This window comes from Halichoerus grypus, chromosome 15, assembly GCF_964656455.1.
Source record: "Halichoerus grypus chromosome 15, mHalGry1.hap1.1, whole genome shotgun sequence".
Classification (NCBI taxonomy): Eukaryota; Metazoa; Chordata; class Mammalia; order Carnivora; family Phocidae; genus Halichoerus; species Halichoerus grypus.
In genome coordinates this window covers 14,909,480-14,932,632 of record NC_135726.1, presented here as the reverse complement: position 1 = coordinate 14,932,632, position 23,153 = coordinate 14,909,480, and the positions used below count along the sequence as shown (strand labels likewise).

The following is a 23,153-nucleotide window of genomic DNA, read 5'->3' as shown; positions in this document are numbered from 1 at the left end:
AGATCTGCATCTCTAGACATGCAGAAGGAGAAAAAAACCCTAAAAACTATCTTGCCTGCCAGTGACTCTCTGGCTGGTGGAATTATAGGTGATTTTTATTTTAGCTAGTGAGTCTTTCTGCACATATTCATTTTTTTTTTTTTTTTTTGGGTAATGAACTCATACTACTTTAATCAGGAGAAATTATTTAAAATAAATTTAACATCATGAGATGCCAGATTGAAACCGTAATGGGCCCAGATGGCACATTTTTACATCCTCTTCAAGCTTTTGCTCGGCAGCCGAGCAGCAAGAACTGAGAGATCAGAAATAGGATCTTTTGAGGGGGGTTTTGAGGAAATTGGGAAGAGACAAAAAGTTCTGGGTGCTGGCAAAGAAAACACTGAAGTAGTTGGTTACAGTCAGTGTGGGAAGGTATCCCATTTAGCTGGGAAGGCGGCAGGGGATGGGGAAGGATGGGCTGGGTGAATTGTGCACCTGCGAGGTAGGAGGGGCGGTTGATGAGGTAGGGGAGTAGGGCAGCTGCTGTGTTTGGTGAAAGGAGATGCTGCTTTACATCTGGGAAGGGGCTCAGTGCTTCCTGGTTTATTTATTTATTTATTTTTAAAGATTTTATTTATTTATTTGACAGAGAGAGACACAGCAAGAGAGGGAACACAAGCAGGGGGAGTGGGAGAGGGAGAAGCAGGCTTCCCGCTGAGCAGGGAGCCCGACGCGGGGCTCATGACCCGAGCCAAAGGCAGACGCTTAATGACTGAGCCACCCAGGCACCCCAGTGCTTCCTGGTTTAAATCGAGGTCAAGAGGGAACCATTCAGGCCAGCGATGGCCAAAGATGCTGCTTGTCTGTCTTCAGGACGTGGTGGAAAGCCGTAGGCAGGTACTTACCTAAGTGCTGGGATGCAGTTACTTGAATAACTGGTTGAATTGCCCCAGATACTTTTTCAGAACAAGCCTAAGTAATAGTTGGGTAGTTTTGCCTTTTTTTTTTTTTTTTTTTTTTTTTTAACTGTATTCGTGGCTTTGGTCCTTGTCGAACCATGTGTGTATCCACATAGTTGGTAAGAAATTGGGTTCCTCAAATAGCAGCTCATTTTTTCCAACACACACAGACTGGGTTCCTTGCCTGGCTCTGCTCCGGATCTTGCAACACCCTCTTCCTCCCCTCCATGACTCGACTGCAACCAGAATATCGCGGTAGTTGTGGATTCCCTGCAGAATGGACTGAGCTAGCAGTTTTCACTTCCAGGCTGATTTATGTTCACGCTGGAAAGAGCACAGATGCACTCATTAGCAAGACATGAAGCCCAGGGCCTGGGCGACTCTCTGGGCCTTCCAGGCCATGGGCCCCCTGCAACACGAGGGACCTGTTCAAGCATGTGTGTATTCCCTGACTTTGCCATAGTTACAGAATAATTCTTCAGGGGAATTGCTACCAAGCCGATGGAATCTCACCTTTTTATGCTTTCACACTTACTGACTTTGACTCAGTAGCAATATTACAAATACAGTTATTGTAGAAAGCATAGAATGGGATTGGATATGGTTCTTCAGTGGATTCTAAGCTAAACAGATGAGGGTATTATTTCTTTGCCCCTTGAATGAGTTTCCTACTTATCTCAGAATCTGGGTTGCCTTTGAGTGTTTTTGGGGGCGGGGAGATGTGGGGATGGTTTACTCATTGCCATGTGTTTTCTCTCTAATATGTTTTAGTCTAGAGGTAGCAGTGCTCACCCTCTGTAGGTTGCTGGGGTTCTTTTCTTTTTACAGTTCCTGCTCTTGTCCTTATATTTAGAACCGCATTCACCAAGTTAGGGAAATCTGCCCTGATCCAGGATCGTGGATGTCTTGGGTAAATGTCTTTCGATGTGTGGTACTTGAAATTCTGCCCAAGCTAGAAAGGTCATTTGTCTTCTCCAACTAGAGAGCTCTGTCTAGAACCACTCATCTAGGGGAAGAGAAGCCCACTTTCTGTGTCTTTCTGTCTACACCTCCCTGTCCAGCGTAGCAGCCTGTTTCTTTCCTGAAGCTGTGCCAACAATGAATTTTACAGGAAAATAAAGATATGGGGATCAGGGTGGGTTGGCTGTTCACGTGTAATTTTGTGGTTCAATATGGAGAGTCTTGCACTGGACAGTTACTTTTTTTCCTCCTTGTTTTGACATAATTTTAGATGTACAGGAGAGTTGTAATAATAGAACATAGATTTCTCGTATACCCTTCAGTCAGACCTCATGTTAACATTATCTCCTATTCTGTCTATATGTACATATGTGTGTCTGAACACACACACGCTCTTACTGATTTTTCCTAAGCCACTTGAAAACTGAAACATCATCTCTAAATATATCAGTGTGTTCTTCCTGGAAAAGGAAAAGGTGTATCACCACACCATAGTTATCAAAATTAGAAAATTAACAGTCACCTACGACAATTATCTGACCTACAGACCTTATTCAGATTTTGCCAATTGCCCCAATTGTGCCCTTTATGGGGAAAAAAATTCCAGATTATGTGTTAGGTTCGTTTGTCATGTCTCTTTAACTCCTTTAATCTGAAACAGCTCTTCAGTCTTTCCGTTTCATGACACTGACATAACTGAAGCGCATGGGACATTTTGTAGACTGTCCTCAATTTGGATTTGTCTGATGTTCCCTCATGATTAGATTCAGGTTTTGCATTTTTGGCAGGAATGTCAGGGAAGGGATGTTGTGTTCTTCTCGGTGTATCCTCTCGGGAGGCACATGATGTCTGCCTCATTCCTGGTGATGTTAACTTTGATCATGTGGTGAAGGTGGTGTCTGCCAGGTTTCTCCACTGTAAAGTTATTGTTTTTCCTTCTGTAATTAATAAGTATCTTGTGGGGAGATACTTTGAGACTGTGTAAATATCCTGTTACTCTTCAAACTTTCATCCACCAGTTTTAGCATCCATTGATTCTTGCTTGAATGAGTTATTATTATGATGGTTCCCAAATGGTGATTTTCTAACCCCATAATTCCCTCTGCATTTATTAGTTGCATTTCTGTTCGAAGGAAGAACTTTCCCTAATCCCACATTTTTTTTTTAATTTATGAAAAGTCTGTAATTATGGATTCTTATTTTATACATTGGGTCGTAAACCTTTACTCTCATGTAATTTTCTTGCTCACATTGTCCCAGTTTGAGCAAGTGGGGGACCCTGCAGCCAGCTCCTCTGTCCTTTTTAGCACACTCTCTTCATTCTTCGAGCACTTCCTTATGTTCTGGCTCACAAAGATGCTCCAGGCTCAAGTATTGGCTGTTTCTTCAAGGAGCCTTAGTTCCATTTGGTGGAGAAAGGATGTTTCTTCAACTAAGAGGAAAAGAAACAGACCGTCTTCAGGGATCATCTTTTTTTTCCCCCTCTTCAACTATTCTCATTTCTCCCAGTACCTTAATTTTCCCTACAGTTTTATTAAGCATATATGACATCTTGGAGGTGGAGAAGACAGATGAATGAGACGTGGAACAGCTTTGAGGCAGAGATAGACCAGCTAATGGATAATTAGAGCAGTGTGATAATGCAAGAATTACAGTGTGTTTCCATATGCAAAGTGCTATTATGGGATCACAGAGAAGGAGGTTAAAGTTGACTGAGGAACCCACTTGATAACCCAGGCGTCTTCACCTTTCATGGGCCTGGGAGGCTGCCGATGGGACCCTTTGGCTACAGCAAAATCCCCTCCTCCATTCCTGAACCTGGGGAGTGCAGTATTTCACAGAGTCCACATTCCATCTGAGAGCTTTGAAAATCTTGAGAAAGACTTTCTTTTCTATGAAACCGAACTTGAATTCCTGTTCAGGTTCCCTCATGACTCGTAGTTAAACCTTGAAGCTCGGTAGAACACATGTAACTAATCCTCCTTGCTGTAGCAGGCGTAGCTGAGCGTCATCGCCTTGCCCTACAATGGGAGTTGTCTCTTCTGCTCTCCCGAACTGCTGCTGGGCAGCCATGTGACCACGCTCTGCTCTGTAAGACCAGGCTCTTACAGGATTCTCCTGAGTGGATCATGACATTCTTCATGCAGAGAGCGAAAAGGATGGGGATGTGAACCCTGCTGAGTTTCCACAGCTGTGGTGTGGTCCTGTAGCCTGGAGGTCCTATTTCTCTCTTTGGCTGCCATGTCAACATTGTGCTTTGTAGTGAAGTGACACCCCCAAGTATTCTTTGCGTGAACTCTTGTTAATCCAAGTCTCTTCCAGTCTCTCTTGGTTTTACTGATTGCCTGAGCTTTAAATATGGGGCTTCATACTCAGTCTTTCAGAACTTCGTCTTGTTTCTTTGCGCCTGTTGTTCCCACCAGCTGAGATCTTATTTTGAGTCTTGATGCCACCGTCTGGCACAGGAGTTAGTCCTCTTAGCTTTATGTACTTCACATACTGTTTGTGTGTGCTTGGTCTTGTCCCTTAAGCTGTTGATGTAAGTGAAGGGAACCCGGGACAAGACAGAAGGTTGAGGCATGCCGCTAGATGCACTGACCTTTGAGAGGATACTTGAGGCAATTGCCTCTTCCAGCCATAAAATCAGCCAGACTTTATTATCTCAAAGACATTTTGCTATGGATATGAAGAGATGATAAACTTTGGGATACCTTATTAAAATCAAGAAGTCCTCTCTAATGCATTTCTCAGATCATTGAATCTAAGTGCAGCTATTTTTCAGTTGATTTTATGTGAATGTTCTTACTGAACCTAACAGCTAATTGCTAATTTCTCAGGACCTCCTTTTTTTTTTTTTAATTCGGCAGTTGTTGACTCTGTTCTAAAACTGTGGGAAACTTGCACTGTATAATATACAACATGTCTTTTTAAATCTAGTTATCACTTTATCCAAAAGGATGTGCACACACATAATTCTTTCCTCTTCTCTTGCTTTATATTATTTCTGAGTGCTTTTCGTCACTTAACTTTCTCTTTCTTTGTGGTCTCTCCCCAGCAAGAATATACACTAAGATCTGTTTATCATTGATTCCCTAGCATCTGACACATAGTAGGTGCAAAGTAAATATGGAAGGAATGAATGAATGAATACATTTTTTGGTTTATGGACTCGGAATCCTCCTTTTTTTCTTAAAAAAAAAAAAATCAGGGTAATGGGCCTACCATTCAACTCCTTGGAACACCTGCCCCCACTCTCGTTACCCCTTCTCCCGTGTGAAGACCTCCAAGTAACTCTCCTTCCCCTACCACTCCTAGAGAGGGGTATGTGTGTGAACGGGCATGTGGTTTTTACATGGCAGTCCTGGATTCCCAGGATCTTAGAACAGTCCCCAGGTCCATAAAGATTGAATTTGAATGTCAGATATAAGGGTGTTCTGAAGTTCTCTTTGAGAAACAGACATTAAAGAAAAATGTCAGGCGCCTGGGTGGCTCAGTTGGTTAAGCATCTGCCTTCAGCTCAGGTCATGATCCCGGGGTCCTGGGATCGAGTCCCACGTCGGGCTGTCCGCTCAGTGGGGAGCCTGCTTCTCCCGCAGCCTCTGCCTGCCGCTCCCCCTGCTTATGCTCTCTGTGTGTGTGTGTGTGTGTCAAATAAATATGATCTTGAAAAAAGAAAAAAAAAAAAAAAGAATGCTGTAGAGTGGCTCAGAACACAGACTGCACAGTCAGCTTAGGGTTTTAGATTTTAGGCTGTATAACTTGCACAACCTCAGTTTTCCCGTCTTTAAAATGGGGATATAAGTGATACCCATCTCACACCGTGGCTAGGAAGGTGGTGTAGTCCCTGCAGGACTTAACGTGATGCCTAATTCAAGGAGGGATGACTTCCCTCAGGATGGTTCTCATTTTAAAAAGCTTCGGGAAAGAAAGGCACCAAGGACGAAATGAAGTTGCCCATAACCTCATCCCCTAGCAATTACCATTTTAAAAGTTCTGATACAAATCTCATGTATTTCCATATGCAGACCTATATATGCATTATTCAGTTAGCATCCCATGTGATCATTTTCCCATGCCTGTAAGTAGTTTCTTTAAACAGTGATGTTTTATAATGTCTTGTGGAACTCTATGCACTGTAATTTATTCGGAGAGCCCCTTGTTTTGCCAGATTATTTCAATTTTTTTTCCTGTTAAAAATGTTGTGGTGAATAATGTTGTATCTCTGTGTGTATCTTGGGTGATTTCCTCGAATGGGGGAATTGCTGAGTCAAAGGGCATGTGCATTTTTTGAGGCTTTTGAGACCTCTTGCCTGATTGCCTTCAGGAAAATGGTGCTCCCCCTGACTTGCCCTCCAGCAGAGCAGGTTGCTTCTGGAGAATGGCGCGCCTGCTGGGTCACTTCTCTCTGGCGATGCCGCGTGGGTTACTGACGGAGGCGACAGCCGTGTGCGTTACTCACGGAGGCAACAGTTTCTCGCAGTCTGGATTCTGTTTTTCTTTTCTTCCCCTTTGTTTCTTTTCTTGGTTTTCTGCCAAACAGCCTCTTATGAAAGGACCGCCTAATTAACCCTGTGCTAATTAACAATTTAAAATTACACAGTGTGACTGTTCATGTTTAATTCTCTGGGTGCTGGAGCAACAGCAGGAACCCCCTCCCCTCCTTAATAACTGTATCCTGCCCGCCCCCCCCCCCCCCAGCTTCCCAGTAACTGTTGCGTTAGACCCAGCCCCGTCTCCTTAAAGGAATGTAACAAAACTGTCCTTTCACATCTTCTCAGTCGAAAGAGGGAGATGAACGACTTCATTGGTGGCGGGGCCCAGTGTAATACGGAGTTTTATCATTTTGAAAAATCTTTGGAAAATAAAGACTGCCGTTAGCAAAGATGCAGGGGGCTTTACAGGTAGGTTCCAAGGGAATTGTAACTTGGGAGGGGCGAGGGTGAGGGCTCTTGATGAAGATGTTGGAACTTTTCTGTACAAGATGACTTCTCAAGTGGCAGATTTAAACCCTAAGCAGAGAGCATGAATGGGAGAGATCTGGATTGTTCCTGTATCTTCCCTTTGACTGTCTTACTGGAAAGATGTGCTCTTCTGAAGTTTAACATAATTCTTAAAACGCTGCACATAAACGCCAAAACCATGTTGAGTACAGTATTGCGGGGGGGCGGCGTCGTGAGTAGAATGTGTCTGTGTTTATAAGGGAATTTGGGGTCATAAGCAGCAGAAGAGAAGCAGGCCGCAGAAAGGGTTGTGGGTTTGTGATGTGTGAGCTGGCCCTGGCGTGAGCGAAGGACGAGGAAGGGGAAGCAGAGCCAGGGCTGGGGGTTGGGGGGTCTGAACAGAGCTGCTGGGGGGGCTGTGTGTGAGAGCGTGGGGACCCGCTGGGTTCCCAGGCTGCCCTCTATAACTGAAGATCATTGATTTTACGGGAAACCATGTTTACAGACAGAGTGCTGATCGACCTGCCGAGTTGACTTCTGCCTCCTTAAGTAAGAACTACCTTTTTCTTATTGACTGGCTGATAAACAGAGCGAGAGGGACAGCCGGCTGGGTGGGAGAGTTCTGGATAGCCTGAGGTCCTTGAGCTGAAGGATTGGGCAGGTTTAAGAGATTGCTTCATCTCTGTCCTCAGGTCCCTTCTGGTCCACCCCATCCCTACACCTCTCTGGGACCCGCGGGGGAATCCAAGACTGCCTCCGCCTGGTTCCCGGCAGTCCAGGCACAGAGCATGGAAAAGATGCTAATCTGGTGAAGGCGTCTCAAGCTTTAGTGCCAGTCCCCAGGGTATCATGTGAAAATGCAGATTCTGATCTGGAGTGGGGCCCAAGGGTCTGTGTTACGCAGGCTCGCTGGTGAAGAACGATGCTACTTGTCCCTGAGCCACACTTTGTTGAGCATGGTTATAAAAGTTTCTGCTTGTCGTGGCCAGCATGCATTGAAAGGAAGCCCAGAGCATGGATCGTGAAGTGGGATCCTTCTTGGCCACTGGTGTCTTAACGGGCTGTCCTCACTCCTTGTGAATGAGTGGTATCCCACGTGGCCTCTCTCGTGGGGCAAGTGTCACCACCATGGGGTCATCTGGCTTTTGGAGGTGGCCACAGTGTCATCCTTTCTTGACACCTTTTGCTTGGCTATAGAAAACAAAGTTAGGTGAGTTTCTAAAAGTCCCAGTCATTTAGCTGAATGGTTTGTGGAGGAGGAGGAGGTAGGGGAGAGCAGAGCAAGAAAAGCCCACCAATTAATTGGTAAACGCTTGCAGGTTTCTCTGGCCTAGCCTAGGCTGGAGAGGAGATTGGCTTTGCTGTCGATACTCAAGTCCCTAGTGAAGCATCAAAGCTGTTCTCCTTTATCAATCGTGGCCTCCCCTTCCAGCATGTTCCTGTAACTTACCAAGCATTTATGACATTGATTTTACAATCGGGCTGTTAACCCTCCCGCCCCTTCAGGCCTGCCAACCTTTTTGGCCCGAGCTGTCAATCAGATGTCGTCCAGCCAATCAGGCGCATCCTTAAGAAGAGCCACCCTGGATTCTCACCTGTATCCCAGCTAAGCCTTCTGAAGTCCCATTGCATTTGCTGTTTGGTTTGGTTTAGTGTAGTCATCTTCGTTTAAAATCACTGTGTCTTTTCTAAGGCACAGGGAACTTTGTTGTAACGGAGTTAGAGGTTATAAGCTTGAGAGATGGGGTGTGTGTGTGTGTGTGTGTGTGTGTGTGTGTGTGTGTGTGTGTTTTGAACAAAACAGAGGACGCATTCTTCCAAAAAGTTATTTTTCTGGAGACTTCTGGTAAACCTGCCTTCCCTGTCTTTTCCCGAGGGGGAGCTGTTGGCTCACTGTGCAGTCAAGAATCAAGAAATGAAAAAAGGAGTGGGAAGATGGGGGTAGGGTGGGGGAAAAGAGAGACCAAACCCAGCCAAAACCTTCATCCGATGTGTATGAATGAGATGTTGGGTGGAGAAGCAAACAAGTGTTCTCCAGGAAGGAGGCGTGTATGGGGGGGGGGGGAGGGCAGCCTGGGCTTTGCAGCCGAACAATCAGGGCCGTGCAAGAGTCTGAGTTGCCTTAGGATCCATGCCGGGATGGAAGGAATGCCCCTGTGATGATGTGACCACAGGAACAAGAGAGGTGGCGGGTGGCCTGAAGCCTCCCTCCCCAGGGAGGTGAAGTCTCAGGGGGCAGATTCAGCTCAGTGGCGCTTTGGAGTACGAAACGGAAAAGCCCCAGGGCTGAAGGACAGCTGCTCCAGCAGCTACTAATAACTACGAGGCAGGTGTGGAACGGGGGCTGGCCGAGCCCAGCTGCCGTCTCGGCTTGCCGCTAAGATCCCTGACAGCAGAAACCACCACACCAGTGGTGACTGGGCTCCATCCAGACAGGGCAGGATCGACGCTGCTGGAGGGGGAGCCGACCAGTCGAGAGTCTTCCCAGCTACCTCGGGCTGAGATTGTGTGCTGTCACAGTCGTAGTCTGAAGCCAGCTCACTCGCGAGCAAGGGTGTTCTGTGGGTTGTGGGGAGGAGGTGGGATTTTGGAGATCTGCCTTCTGGTTCACAGTGTCAGGGCGGCCCTGGGCCTGTTCTTACAGTTAGCTCCTCAGTTTTACTGCTTGTCAAATGGGATGGTGCTTCCCGGAGCCGGAGAGGATGAATGTAGCCACAGGCCCCGCTGAGGGCTGGTAGAGCCTGTGTGTGCCCTGCGGACTTGCTCTCTGAGCCGTGCAGCCCTCAGTCACTTTCCTTTGAGCTCCTCAAACTAGACATTCGGCCAGTAAGAGCAATGGCAGCAGCTTCACCTCCAGATCAGCGAGCGTGTCCCCACACGGGCTTACCGTCCTTTTTCTGGGGGTACAAAATCTTCCTCCTCTCGTCCATCCGTCCCTGGTGTTCCCTTGGCCCATGGACAGTGCGGTCGGTCAGCACGGACTTGGTGTTGGCCATCTGTGTGCAGTAGGGCCGCCACTCTGTGTCCTCGGCGCAGCCCGGCGAGGTGACGCGATCTTCCTCTTCTGCTGTGGCTCGTAGCCCGGCCGTGACTCGAACGCTGTGCTTGCAAAGAACGGAAATTCAAACTGGCCTCCAGGGGGTAGAGCAGCCGACAGTCCGAAGACCAAGAGGGAGTCTCCTGTGTGCCCCCCTCCCTGTGCTCCCCACTCCTGCCACAGACCCTGGCCTTAAAGACCCCGGTGCCAGCCGCCTTCTGTGCGTTCGTTGGACGGCGTGGGGAGATCGCTGGGGTCCCCGCTGCCCTTGCGGTCTCTGTTGTGGGTGTGGACAGAAGCCTGTTAGAGTGCTCTGTGCGGGACCTAGCCTCGGCCCTCCTAACCTCTTTCCTTTCTCTCTCTCTTCCCCCTCTCTCCCTCCTCTCCCCCCTTGCCTCCGCTCTTCAGGTCCGATCCGTACTGGGTGCAATGAAAGCTCCACGCAGGCCTTACCATGGAAGGCTGTGACTCGCCTGTCGTCTCGGGGAAGGACAATGGGTGCGGTATCCCTCAGCACCAGCAATGGACTGAACTCAACAGCACCCACCTCCCCGACAAACCCAGTAGCATGGAGCAGTCCACAAGCGAGAACCACGGGCCCCTGGACAGCCTGAGGGCCCCCTTCAATGAACGCCTCGCGGAGGGCACCGCCCCGGCCGGCCCCGCCGCCGAGCCCGCCGGCAAGGAGGTCAGCTGCGACGAGTGCTCGGCCTCCTTCGCCAGCTTACAGACCTACATGGAGCACCACTGCCCCAGCGCGCGCCCCCCGCTCCCCCTGAGAGAGGAGAGCGGGAGCGACACCAGTGAGGAGGGGGACGAGGAGAGTGATGTGGAGAACCTGGCTGGGGAGATCGTCTACCAGCCCGATGGCTCGGCCTACATTGTCGAGAGCCTGAGCCAGCTGACCCAAAGCGGGGGCACCTGTGGCAGCGGCAGCGGGCCTCTCCCTTCGCTCTTCCTGAACTCTCTCCCCGGGGCGGGGGGCAAACAGGGGGACCCTTCTTGTGCTGCACCAGTCTACCCACAGATCATCAACACTTTCCACATAGCCTCATCCTTCGGGAAATGGTTTGAGGGCCCAGACCAGGCTTTCCCGAATACCTCAGCCCTGACGGGGCTCAGCCCCGTCCTGCACAGCTTCCGCGTTTTTGACGTGCGACACAAAAGCAACAAGGATTACCTGAACAGCGACGGCTCCGCCAAAAGCTCCTGCGTATCCAAAGATGTTCCCAACAATGTGGACCTGTCCAAATTCGATGGCTTCGTGCTCTACGGCAAGAGGAAGCCCATCCTGATGTGTTTCTTGTGCAAACTCTCCTTCGGGTACGTCCGTTCGTTTGTGACCCACGCGGTGCACGACCATCGAATGACCCTGAGTGAAGATGAGCGGAAAATTCTTAGCAATAAGAACATCTCCGCTATCATCCAAGGGATTGGCAAAGACAAGGAACCCCTTGTAAGTTTTTTGGAACCAAAAAACAAAAACTTTCAACACCCTTTAGTTTCCACAGCTAACCTCATAGGCCCCGGACACAGTTTTTATGGTAAATTTAGTGGCATTCGAATGGAAGGGGAGGAGGCTCTCCCAGCCGGCTCTGCCGCGGGCCCCGAGCAGCCCCAGGCTGGCATCTTGACCCCCAGCACCCTCTTGAACCTTGGCGGGCTCACCAGCTCGGTCCTGAAGACCCCCATTACCTCAGTCCCCCTGGGGCCTCTGGCCTCCAGTCCTACCAAATCCTCAGAGGGCAAGGACTCTGGGGTAGCCGCAGGAGAGAAGCAAGACGTGGGCGATCCAGATTGCTTCTCCGAGAAAGCAGAGCCAGCCGAGGAGGAGGCGGAGGAGGAAGAGGAGGAAGAAGAGGCGGAGGAGGAGGAGGAGGAGGAAGATGAGGAAGAGGAGGAGGAGGAGGACGAGGGTTGCAAAGGACTCTTTCCAAGCGAGTTGGACGACGATCTGGAGGACAGGCCCCACGAGGAGTCTGGGGCCGCGGCAGGCAGCAGCAAAAAGGACCTTGCTCTCTCAAACCAAAGCATTTCTAACTCCCCCTTAATGCCTAATGTGCTCCAGACCCTGTCGAGGGGCGCAGCTTCTACTAGTTCTAATTCTGCTTCTTCCTTTGTTGTCTTTGATGGTGCGGACAGGAGGAGTCGTTTAAGCTTTAACAGTGAGGGTGTCAGGGCCAGTGTGGCAGAGGGCGGCAGGAGGCTGGACTTCGCTGACGAAAGTGCCAATAAAGACAATGCCACAGTACCGGAACCAAATGAAAGCACAGAGGGCGACGATGGGGGCTTTGTCCCCCATCACCAGCACGCTGGCTCCCTCTGCGAGCTGGGGGTTGGGGAATGCCCCTCGGGGAGCGGCGTGGAGTGCCCCAAATGCGACACGGTCCTGGGCTCCTCCCGCTCGCTGGGCGGCCACATGACCATGATGCATTCTCGTAACTCATGTAAGACACTTAAGTGCCCCAAGTGCAACTGGCATTATAAATACCAGCAGACCCTGGAGGCACACATGAAGGAGAAGCACCCGGAGCCGGGGGGCTCCTGTGTCTACTGCAAAAGCGGGCAGCCCCACCCGCGGTTGGCGCGAGGTGAGAGCTACACGTGTGGTTACAAGCCTTTCCGCTGTGAGGTGTGTAACTACTCCACAACTACCAAAGGCAACCTCAGTATTCATATGCAGTCCGACAAGCATCTCAACAACATGCAGAACCTGCAGAACGGAGGGGGGGAGCAGGTGTTCAGCCACTCGGCCGGGGCGGCGGCCGCGGCGGCAGCGGCGGCGGCCGCGGCGGCCAACATCGGCAGCTCCTGCGGGGCCCCCTCGCCCACCAAACCAAAAACCAAACCCACCTGGCGGTGCGAGGTGTGCGATTACGAGACCAACGTGGCCAGGAACCTGCGCATCCACATGACCAGCGAGAAGCACATGCACAACATGATGCTCCTGCAGCAGAACATGACCCAGATCCAGCACAGCCGACATCTGGGCCTGGGCAGCCTGCCCTCGCCCGCCGAGGCCGAGCTCTACCAGTACTACCTGGCCCAGAACATGAACCTGCCCAACCTGAAGATGGACAGCACCGCCTCGGACGCCCAGTTCATGATGAGCGGATTCCAGCTGGATCCCACCGGGCCCATGGCCACCGTGACGCCTGCTCTAGGTGAGGCTGACTGCGTGTTTGTGTGTTCTGATGGCTTGAGTTTAACGGGGGAGCAGTGAGAGTAGACCGAGGTCCTGTTGATCCAGTTGATTCTGTCAAGTCCCGTGGATTCGGCTCTGCTTGTGATTTTCTCAAGACTGGTTTTGTGTGAACTTGAGTGTCTGGCCATCAGATATTTTTCTCAAGCACCCCTTCTCGTGTGCATGTGGAGGATCGTATGCATTCAGCAGACCCACGATTATATTCCGGCTCCACAGGCTGGGATGAAAATTTCAGTGTTGCCTCTGGTGTTTGGCATCTGGTCCACTTTCCTTTCTCTTCCCATCCTCTCTTTCTTCGTCCCTTTCTCAGTTTGAAAAATCGCCACAGCTATCTGAAACTTTTGGGTTCCGCTAAATATTTGCTGTAACTTACAGGAAACTTGCAGCTCAAGTTTTAAATAGGGACAGTCGTCTCCATAAGAGCAACTGGAAACCGTAGCGTACCTTATTCAAATAACCAAAGGCTGGTTCTGCGCTGAGCAGGGAGCCATCCAGATAGGTTTCTCAAAGTTCTTTGTCCAGTGTATTCGTGAGGATCTTGATGAAAGAGACCCGTTCCTTTTCTTTCCTGTTTTGCGTGAGTTGTCAGTGATAAGTATAGTTGGGAATTAAATTGCCCTGGGGCACCGTAAGGAGTGGTGTGCTAGATGAAGAACGAATAAATTCTAAAATTGTACATTAGAGAAAGCAAAGTTTTAATATCCGTTAGATGCTGGTTAACAGAGCCTTTCTTACCATGAAAAAACCACCCATGTTAGAGAAGGTGAGTTGGCTGTGTCCGGGCAGCAGGTCTAACCAACTGGCTTCATAGACCTAGAATGGGATCAAGAGGATAGGATTTGGATGCCAAAAACCATGAGTCTTTGCATGAAAAGAATCAGGATCACTTTCGGGGGAGAGCCTCTGTGGCAAGAAAAGGTACGAATCAGTTTCACGAGGACCAGTGTGATGGTTGGGTCGTTCCTGCCCCCACCCCCCTGTGCCTCCGACAGGCACTGCCTGGTCTCTGTCCCCCCGACCCTGCCAATCTCGTGGGACCGGTGGCAGTGGCCTGAATCAAACAGTAGTCCCTTCCTGACCTGAGAATAAGTTGTTCTCGGCAACAAAGCGTGATCAAGTACCTTTATTCTGGCATGGTTTAGGTTAATGCCAGGGGCCAAGCCTCACCAGTTAGCATGTCTTTGTGTGGTGTTCTAGTGCTAATTGCTGCTGATGAGTTATATTTCATAGCGTTTAATTTGTTTTTCCTGCTATGCATTTAAATTTGAATCCTTGCTACTTTAATCTTGTTTTCTATTTTGTAATATTGACCTGTGGATCCTTTATTACCAAACGATTTGAAGATGTTTTACCAACTGGTTAATAATGGATGCACAGGGATCAATCATCTTATTTGTCCCCAGAGTGAACCATAGGGGATACACACCAAGGGATGGCATCATACTGTAAGACTTTTTTTTTTTTTTTTTTTTGTTAAGCCTATGGGAATTGGGGTTTTCTCATCTGGAGATTTAAAATCTTGGAGGCAGATCTTGGAGTAAATCAAATATAATGTAAATGGAATGAAGACACAGAAAACGGATGGGTTCATACTGGGTCAAAGTGAGATCTTTCTAATTACCTTGAAAACCAGTAATTCTGACTAAGGCTTGAATTAAGCGGTAAAAAAATATCGTGCTTTTTATACAAGTGTCTGTGAGTCTGCAGGGCATCATGCATTACGGGCATATGGCAGGTGCAAAAGAGATAGAAGAATGGATCCCTGTGTTCTGGACGTACATAGCAGATCCATACTTTATTTTTTAAAGAGAACAGAGCTTTTCCTTCCAAGGACCTTCTCCAGGTCAGCCAAGCAAAGGCCCTTGAATTTTCAGGGTTACTGCTTATCAGCCAGGTTGAGTCTCTGGAAACCTCCAGCGCCCACCGTAGGCCACAGAGCTGCTGAGATGGAGAGTCACAAGTACTTTATCCTGGAAGTCTGAGTGGGTGTGGGTACGGGAGCGCATGCCCAAAGGCTTAGAGTGTACTCGTGTGACGTTACATATGCAAATGTGAAAGGGCGGTAACATTCAGTTCGGTCTGCAACCCTACCGATCTTTCATGAGGCCATTTGTGAAAAGGCTCTAGGTGTTAATTAGGTATGACTGGGCTCTGCAGGGGGAGAAACATTTTTGTGAAATACACTTCGGCCGACAAAGTTACTGTTGTCACACTTCCTTCGACAGAACCTTCTCTTTTGTGATACCAAGCAGGTGCTGATTCCGGGGATGCTTTCTTTCTGGAGGGCTCCAAGGAGAGGGTCAACACCCTTGGGTCTGGTCTGGGTGGATGTGCTGCCATTTGTAGATAAGATACTAGGCTGGAGGCCTTCGGAAATATCCTTCCAGACATCCCTTTAGACGATAAAGTTGAGCACGGCATCGCCAGTCAGGTCGCTTGCGAGGCACCTGCATGTTTCCCAGGGAGCCGACTGGCCACAGATTTGGGGGACGGTCCTCTGCTTCTGCCTTGGAGTCTAGAAGGTGTCTTTTAACCCACGTGCCTCTCTGACGACGTGCTGATACGCAGACTTTTGTGCCAGGGTGTGAATTCTAGTGTTAGACGTGGGGGCCCCCTCGCCGACGAGGTGATCTCTCCAGTGTAGCTCAAGAGTAAACCCGTGCTGAGTTCTCACTTACCGGGGCTCTCTTCCTAACTTCCTCTGCATGGGGTGAGGTTCCTTCACTGCTTGGGGGGCTGAATTAGTTCCTTCTGGCTCTACAGATTTATAGGATTCGAAGCCTTGGGTTTGTTCCTCCAAGGTACCATTCCTGGAGGGTGTTTTGGCTTGCCTCTTACCTTCATTCCACTGCTTCTCTGTGTCGGTCTTCGATTTGCATTTCAAGAGCTTGGAATGGGGATAGGGACTTCCTCTGTGCGTCCGGAGGATTTCTCATTTTTACTCAGGCATCCCACAAGTGACAGCTGAATTTCTCTTTAGAGCAATATTGATGTGCTGAGGTTAAATTTAAAAAGTGGGGAAGATTTGATGCTTCAGGTGGTTGGCATCAGAAACAAATATATGTTTGCTCCTTGTCTTACCCTCTGGGCAGTCTCCGCTTTGACTGAACGCCGTGTGTGTTTCATGGCTGCTACCTGGCCTTCGTCCCCATTAAGGGATGGAGCTTTTAGGCTTTTTTTTCCCTCCTATTTTTCTTTCTTTTTTTTTTTTTTTTCCCTTGTTCTAAAAAGAATATCTTAGTTATGGCTCCTCTCATCAGGGGAGATGGCAAAGGAGAAGACAAGCAGAAAGCTTCCTGAGCCTTCTGGAATGCACGTGCAAAAGATTTCTGTGGCTTGCTAGCTTGTCCACAGGCTTCGAACACAGCCAGACTGCTCAGTAGAACCTGTAACGGATCGTCTCTCAGAGGTGCCTCATGTAGCATAAGTAAGAAAATCATTAAAAAAAAAAATCTTTTATTTGATTAGCCACTAACTTGGATTGTAATCAGTCATTAAAAAAAAAAAAATAACCTCAGCCCAACCATATGTAAAAGGTCAAATCTGAGTATCAGTTGGGGAGGGGCAGGAAGGACATAGTAGCTCACGTGCGCATGTGTTTGCGGGCGAGGCGGAAAACAAGCCAGTGTTCAGCGTTCGGCTCGGGAATGGAGGGAAGACCGCTCTTTCCAAGCCCTTTTCACGATAGAAATGAGTTTGCAGCAGTAATTTCCCACTGGTGATTGAGAGCCTATCCCTGCTTTATGCAGGGCAGTGATGAGCTGAGAAGTAACGGGGTGGAGAGGGAGGAGCAGGGCTTCCTCAGACTCTTTTTGGGAACTTCGCGAGCTGACCTTTGCATGTCATTACCCAGCTTGACCCACTTCCTGAACCGGTACCATTTTGGTTCCCTTTTAACCTTGTCCCGCACAACATCTGTGCAGGGGGCCGGGCACTCTCTAGAGGTTCAGTGAGGAGAAGTCTGGACGCCTGCCCTAAAGAGGGATGGGGACACAGGGCTCTGCACGTGGCTGACGACAACGGAGAATGTGACGTGTCCCGTAGCAGACCTACATTTCGTGCACGATGGGGGCTCAGAAAAAGGGAGTGACCGTATTCTTGGGGACATGTGGGAGGAGCTGGCCCCGTTGACAGGCAGACAGAATATTGACCCATGGGGTGTGCTGAGGAATTAGGGAGACTGTCCACTCTCCACCGCAGTAGCCCCTAGCCACATGTGGCGATCTAAATGTAAATGGATTAAAAATAAATAAAACTGAAAATCCAGTTTCTTGGTTGCAACTTAGCCGTGGCTGGTGACTAGCCCATCATCGGACAGTGCAGGAAGTTCTGTTGGGGCTGTACTGCCGTAGATAAATTCTGGGCCCGGTTCTGATTTACCACGAAGGCTTCATATCTTAGAATGCAGTTGTAACTAACGTCCAGCTTTTAGGGGTCTGGAGTTTCAGATTCTGTTATGTCCAGTAAACGATGTTTATTTCTATCTTTTCTTGGATCTGAGTGAGGGACTGAATCGAAATATTCAAGAGATTATGGTTCTGGGTGTTCTTTCCCAAAAGAAAAAAAAAAACAACAAACCATAAAGCCTTCTGCAAATTTCAGAGTGTCCGTGGGAAAGATCTGAACACATAAAGTTGATTTTTTGGGGGAGGGGGAGGGTAGGGGGTGGTGTTCCCAGTTAGTAGCACCTTGCAACACTTTAAATATGCTCTTTTTTCTCCTCGCACCTGGGTTGAGGGTGGGGGAGGCTGGCTGGTGCTGTGAGCCTGGCCTCTGATGCTCTTCCCCTCTCCTTTCCCCTCCCCGCAGTGGGCGGTGAGATCCCCCTAGACATGCGCCTCGGGGGCGGGCAGCTGGTGTCGGAGGAGCTGATGAACCTGGGCGAGAGCTTCATCCAGACCAACGACCCATCGCTGAAGCTCTTCCAGTGCGCCGTCTGCAACAAGTTCACCACGGATAACCTGGACATGCTGGGGCTGCACATGAACGTGGAGCGCAGCCTCCCGGAGGACGAGTGGAAGGCCGTGATGGGGGACTCGTACCAGTGCAAGCTCTGCCGCTACAACACCCAGCTCAAGGCCAACTTTCAGCTGCACTGCAAGACAGACAAGCACGTGCAGAAGTACCAGCTGGTGGCCCACATCAAGGAGGGCGGCAAAGCCAACGAGTGGCGGCTCAAGTGCGTGGCCATCGGCAACCCCGTCCACCTCAAGTGCAATGCGTGCGACTACTACACCAACAGCTTGGAGAAGCTGCGGCTGCACACGGTCAACTCCAGGCACGAGGCCAGCCTGAAGCTGTACAAGGTAGGACCCGGGCTGCCTCTGGAAGGCGTGCGTGGGATCGCTGGGAGCTGGGGGCTGGGGATGGCTGGGGGCGGGTGACAGTCTGTGTCACGGCGGGGTCGGCGACCGGTTGGTGTTGGAAGGGGCGTTGGCACCTGCTTCCTCGTGAAGCTGCAACGTGCTGGCGGCTTCTAGTAACTGAAGGTTCTCTTTGAGAGCTGCCCCATTTTGGAGGGCAGGTTTTATGGACAGAGACAGCAGCCCGATACTTACCCCTAGACTCTTGTCACCTGGCTTTTCTCCCTTACGGTCGTGGCTTTTGTGTACCTTTGTGTTCCTGTGTTGCCCCTTTCCCCCGCGTGCTTCGCACTCTCCTTTTCCGTCTCGTCCCTCCTCCTCTTCCTTTAATCTCCTCTCTCCTGGATGCCCCTGGAGTATGTAGTTCATTTGTTTGTGGATTCATTCATTCATTCATTCAGCAGATATATATTGAGCACCTACTATATGCCAGGTCCTGTTCTGGACACATGGCTACCTCCATGCACAAAGTAGACCAAAAAAAAAAAAAAATGCCTGCCCTCATAGTGCTTCTATTCTCTTGCAGGGAGATGGGTGATAAACACAATGAATAAATTACATAGTTGACTACAGGGTGGCACATGCTATGGGGAGAATTTAGGGTCCGTTAAGGGGGCTCCTTTGTTCTTTCTCCCTTTACTTCCTTGTTCTGTACCTCCTTTCTATTCCTTATATTTACATTTCCCCTCTCTTCCCCTGGGCTTCTCCCATCCTCCTCCTCTCCCTCTGTCTTCTCTTCCTTCCTTCCTTCCTCCCCGCCCCTACCCTTCCCGCCCCCCTCCAGTCTCTCTCTCCGTCCATAGACGGTAACGGTGAGGAGGAGGTGCTCACATACTGTAAATAGTCCTTTCACTTGCGAGGCAGAATTGCTCCAGACGTTTCTATTGATTTTCACTGGACTTAAAGCCTCACCTTTTTCTCTAATCATCCCATAATGGCTTTAGTATGAACAATCAGGTACAAATCGCCATAAATCTGCCCAGCCTCCTCCCACATGCCGTCCACACCCTCACTCTTCCCTTTGCATTTTCTCCGTTTTACCATCAGCCTCTCCCTCCCCTCCCCCCCACCCACCCCTCTTCCCTTTCACACCAGTTCCCACACTTTTGGGCGAGGGAGCCTTTCTGTTGACCCTGAGCTAGTTTAATCCCCTTTCTACTCATGGTGATTTTAAAGGGAGACTCCCAAGTAAGGAGGACTTCAGGTCCTTTCCCCATATCCGTCTCTGCCGAGATTGATAACTGTGATTCATTTTACAATTGGTCGTCTTCAGCTTGGTGGGAGGCCTGTGTAGCGTGGATAAGAAACTATTTTATGGAAAGGAGGAGAAAGCAGAAATGAGGTGGTGGGACTAGAAGGTTCTGGATTTGACTGCTGACCCCAGCATGGATGGGCTGGCATGGTGCAGTGGGGAAGGTCTGAACACCAAGCAGCCAACCCCTTGTTCTAAGTGAGCAAGAACCTCACTGGATGGCTTAGTTTTGGGCCACCCTTGAAAGAAAAGGCTCCTAGTGGTCAGTTGAAGTTAGAGGTCTCAGGCGGCCGTAGGGTGGTGCTGATGTCCAGAAAACCTGATGGAAAACCCATAGAAAAAACCTGTTTCCAAAGGACCTGACTGAGCAAAATTAGTTCAAAGTACTGCGTGTGGCCATGGAAGATTGTATGCAACTTTGATGAGGGTTGTTTAGAAGTGGCAAGAAGCCAGCCTCTTCCATCTGAGGGGAAAAAAATGCTCTTTAGATGATAAAACGTGCATGGTGGTGATTAACTCTCCACGCTGCATCCTCCCATAAGAGTATACCACGCCCTTGGCTTTGCTTCTGAAGGGCCTGGAACCTGGAGGATTCACCGAGATGATCCCTTTTTGGTCCCCAAACCACCTTCATGGGTCACACCTACCAAGTCAGGTTGAGGCGGTTTCCTGGGTGGGTGTCAGGGAGGCATTTTGTGTGTTTCCATCTGTGTTTTGCTGAACTGTGGACCGTCCTCCTCTCTGGCCTTATTTTTCTCTCTCTCTCTCTTTTTAATTCAAAAGATGGGGAAAACTCCTACTTAAAAAAAGTCAGCGCCGGTGGAAGGGCCGTAGATATTGGGGTGCAGGATAGAACTTGGGAACCAGCACCCAAAGGAGAAGTCCCCTAACAGTGCACTTGGCTGGCACAACCCCAGGGGTGAACACCCCCCCCACATTCACAGCAGAATTCCCTGTGTCAGGAGCCGTGGGTCATTAGTCTGGTCTCATTAGTCCTTGGGTAATGAATGTCCCTTGGCTCGCGGTGGCTCTGCTGTGGGGGCGGGGAGCTCTCAACCACTCCTGAATGACACAGTGATGGGCTTATTCCAACACATGCACCAAGCCTTTCTGTCCTGCAGTGTGACTAAGACAGACTTCTCCTGCCACCGAGGGGGCTCTCTGTCCTAGGGTGTCACGAGTCTGTAGATTTGGGGTGGGGACTGGAGGTGGTTGAGAGTCAGTTTTTCTGTAGGCCCTGGTGTGGCCTGTAGTAAATGGAGATTGATTGCATGTTATTTTTCCTCTTGCTAATGTAATCCATTAGCCCAGCACATGCATAATCAGTTTAGAGCACAGTTAACTGGATGTAATCGAGTTCTTTACTGTCTGCTAGAGAAACAGCTCCAGATGCTGCTGACCTGGGGAGGGCACAAGGCTTCTCACACACAGCCCTCCTTACTCACCCCTTCCCCAGGTCCCACCCTCACTAGCCCCTCCCTCTCCCCCAACAAAACCTGTCCTGGTCCTCACCCTGCCCCATCCTGGTTCCTTGGGAAAGTATTCATTATTGGTCAGGGAAAGTTCCAGACTTGCTTTCTGCTGCACCTGCTCAAGCAGCCATGATGGAGGAGACTTCCTAATGGGTCTCCCAGCCCTCTCTTTCAACTGAGGTCTTTATTCCCTCCTCCTCCTTTTTCATGTTGGAGGAGACAGAACAGCCGTCTCAAGAGATGCAAGCAGAGGCGTAGCTTTCTGGTGTGTCGTTTGACCTCACCAGTCCAGAGTCCCTTCCCTTGGTGTCATAAATGCTGGGACAGACGTGCTGTATTAAGACTGAGATGTCTGAAAGCATGAGCTAATTTCTAATCCGGACCGAGAGAGGGTTTTGTTAATCCAGTACCCTTATTCCACCTCCCCAGAGAAGAACAGAAACGAACAAAGAACCCTGGTGATAGTATCACCCTTGCATGGAATTGTCAAGTTTTGATTGTGTGAGAGCAGTTTTTAAGTCAAGATTCACGTTCAGAGAATTCTTCCTCCCTGCCTCCTAGAAGTGGAGGGGAGTGTGTGTGTGGGGGGGCCGGGGGGCGGCTGGAGAGCCCCAGGCATCAGATGGAAGCTGTTTGCTTTTCTCTGGGCCACTAGGTCACTTTGTGAAACACTCATGATCGAATTCCTTGAGTGGTTTTTTTTGTGTGTCTTAAAGAGTGGTGGGCTCTGGTCCAGCTCTTAGTGGTCCTCTGCCCATATCCTCACACCTGCTGTTACTGGGCACTGTGACTGATCGAGCCTGTGGGAAGCCCAGCAGGCTGGGTTCTTGGTTTCTGTCTGCAGTGATCCATCTGAGCCAGAAAGGAAGTGTGTTGTGAGGAAGGTACTTGTCTCTCTTCGGGGCTTGAGCTCCAGAATGTGAATTCCACACCTTTCTCCCTTCCCGTGTAAGTGATCACTCCTCTCTCTGAGGACCTGCCCACTCCCCCTCCCCCTCCACCCATAGAGATGTGGGGTGCTCTTGCTTACCTTGAGCAGGGGAGCGACAGATACTGACAGATGCCTGCCCTGTGTTCTTCTCCATGCTCGCGTAGGTCCTGAGTCCCCGGTGTGTGGGTTCAGAGCTAGTGGGTTCAGAGCTAGTGTGGGCCCTTCCTTTGGTGTTTATCTGGACTTCCCTGCTATGTGGCGTCCATGATGAGCTCTCTGAAATTTGTAGTGTCTTCTGCTTGGGGGGAGAGAGTGCAGAAAGGACAGTTGGAGATCAGTGCACACCTGCCAACTATTAGAATCTGGTTTTCCCTTTGATATTTTTCTTCACCTGAGAGTCATTGGACTGGAAATCCATCGACCTTAGCAGATAGATGAAGACCCCACCAGAATCTGTTACTCAAAGAGTTCCCAGCCGAGATGCCTTTGATTGGGTATGATATGAAAGCCTGAAGGTTTCATATTAATCTTAAATTATACACAAAGGAGGTCATCTCCCATGGAGTTGTGTCTGGGCCCCACGTGAGCTGCCGTGGGCCAGCTTGGCAGAGGGTGAGACACCAGCTCTACTTGGCTTAACGTAGGAGGTAGACTATGACACCAGTTGACTCAAAACACACACCCACCTTCTCCACACAGTGGACTTGAACACTTGCCACCCTACTGGGATTCTGCAAGGTGAGAGGAAGTAGGAAACCCTCCGTCAGACTCTGCATGACTTGAGAATCCATCTTCCCTGTTCTTTCCCTGACTCATAAACTTGTTGGGGCTCTCTCCCAGCAGGGCCATTAAATCCTTCCTAGGGTGGATGGACAGATCAGAAGATACAGAACAAATCCGACAAAGATTTCATTGACAGTCTGCATTCTCCGTGCTCCTGGATGGTTACACCTGGGGGGTGGGCTGTCCTAGGAAGACAGCTGCACGCTTCATGCCTACAGGTGGTGACTGGGAGCCTTTGTCTTGCTTGGCAAGCAGAAAGCATAAATCCT

General features: G+C 49.6%; 1 protein-coding gene across 4 annotated transcripts in view; it reads left to right on the top strand.

The window, feature by feature from the left end:
- Positions 1 to 23,153, top strand: part of ZFHX3 (zinc finger homeobox 3) — a 266,361-nt gene that overhangs the window by 103,109 nt on the left and 140,099 nt on the right. For all 4 annotated transcript variants that reach the window (XR_013444232.1, XM_036073293.2, XM_078063027.1 and 1 more), the window contains exons 2-3: positions 10,287 to 13,042; positions 17,893 to 18,389. Coding sequence is in view for 3 of the 4 variants with exons in the window: in XM_036073293.2 (XP_035929186.2) it covers positions 10,333 to 13,042; positions 17,893 to 18,389 (3,207 nt within the window). In the remaining variant the exon portion in view is untranslated. The remainder of the gene's footprint in view (positions 1 to 10,286; positions 13,043 to 17,892; positions 18,390 to 23,153) is intronic.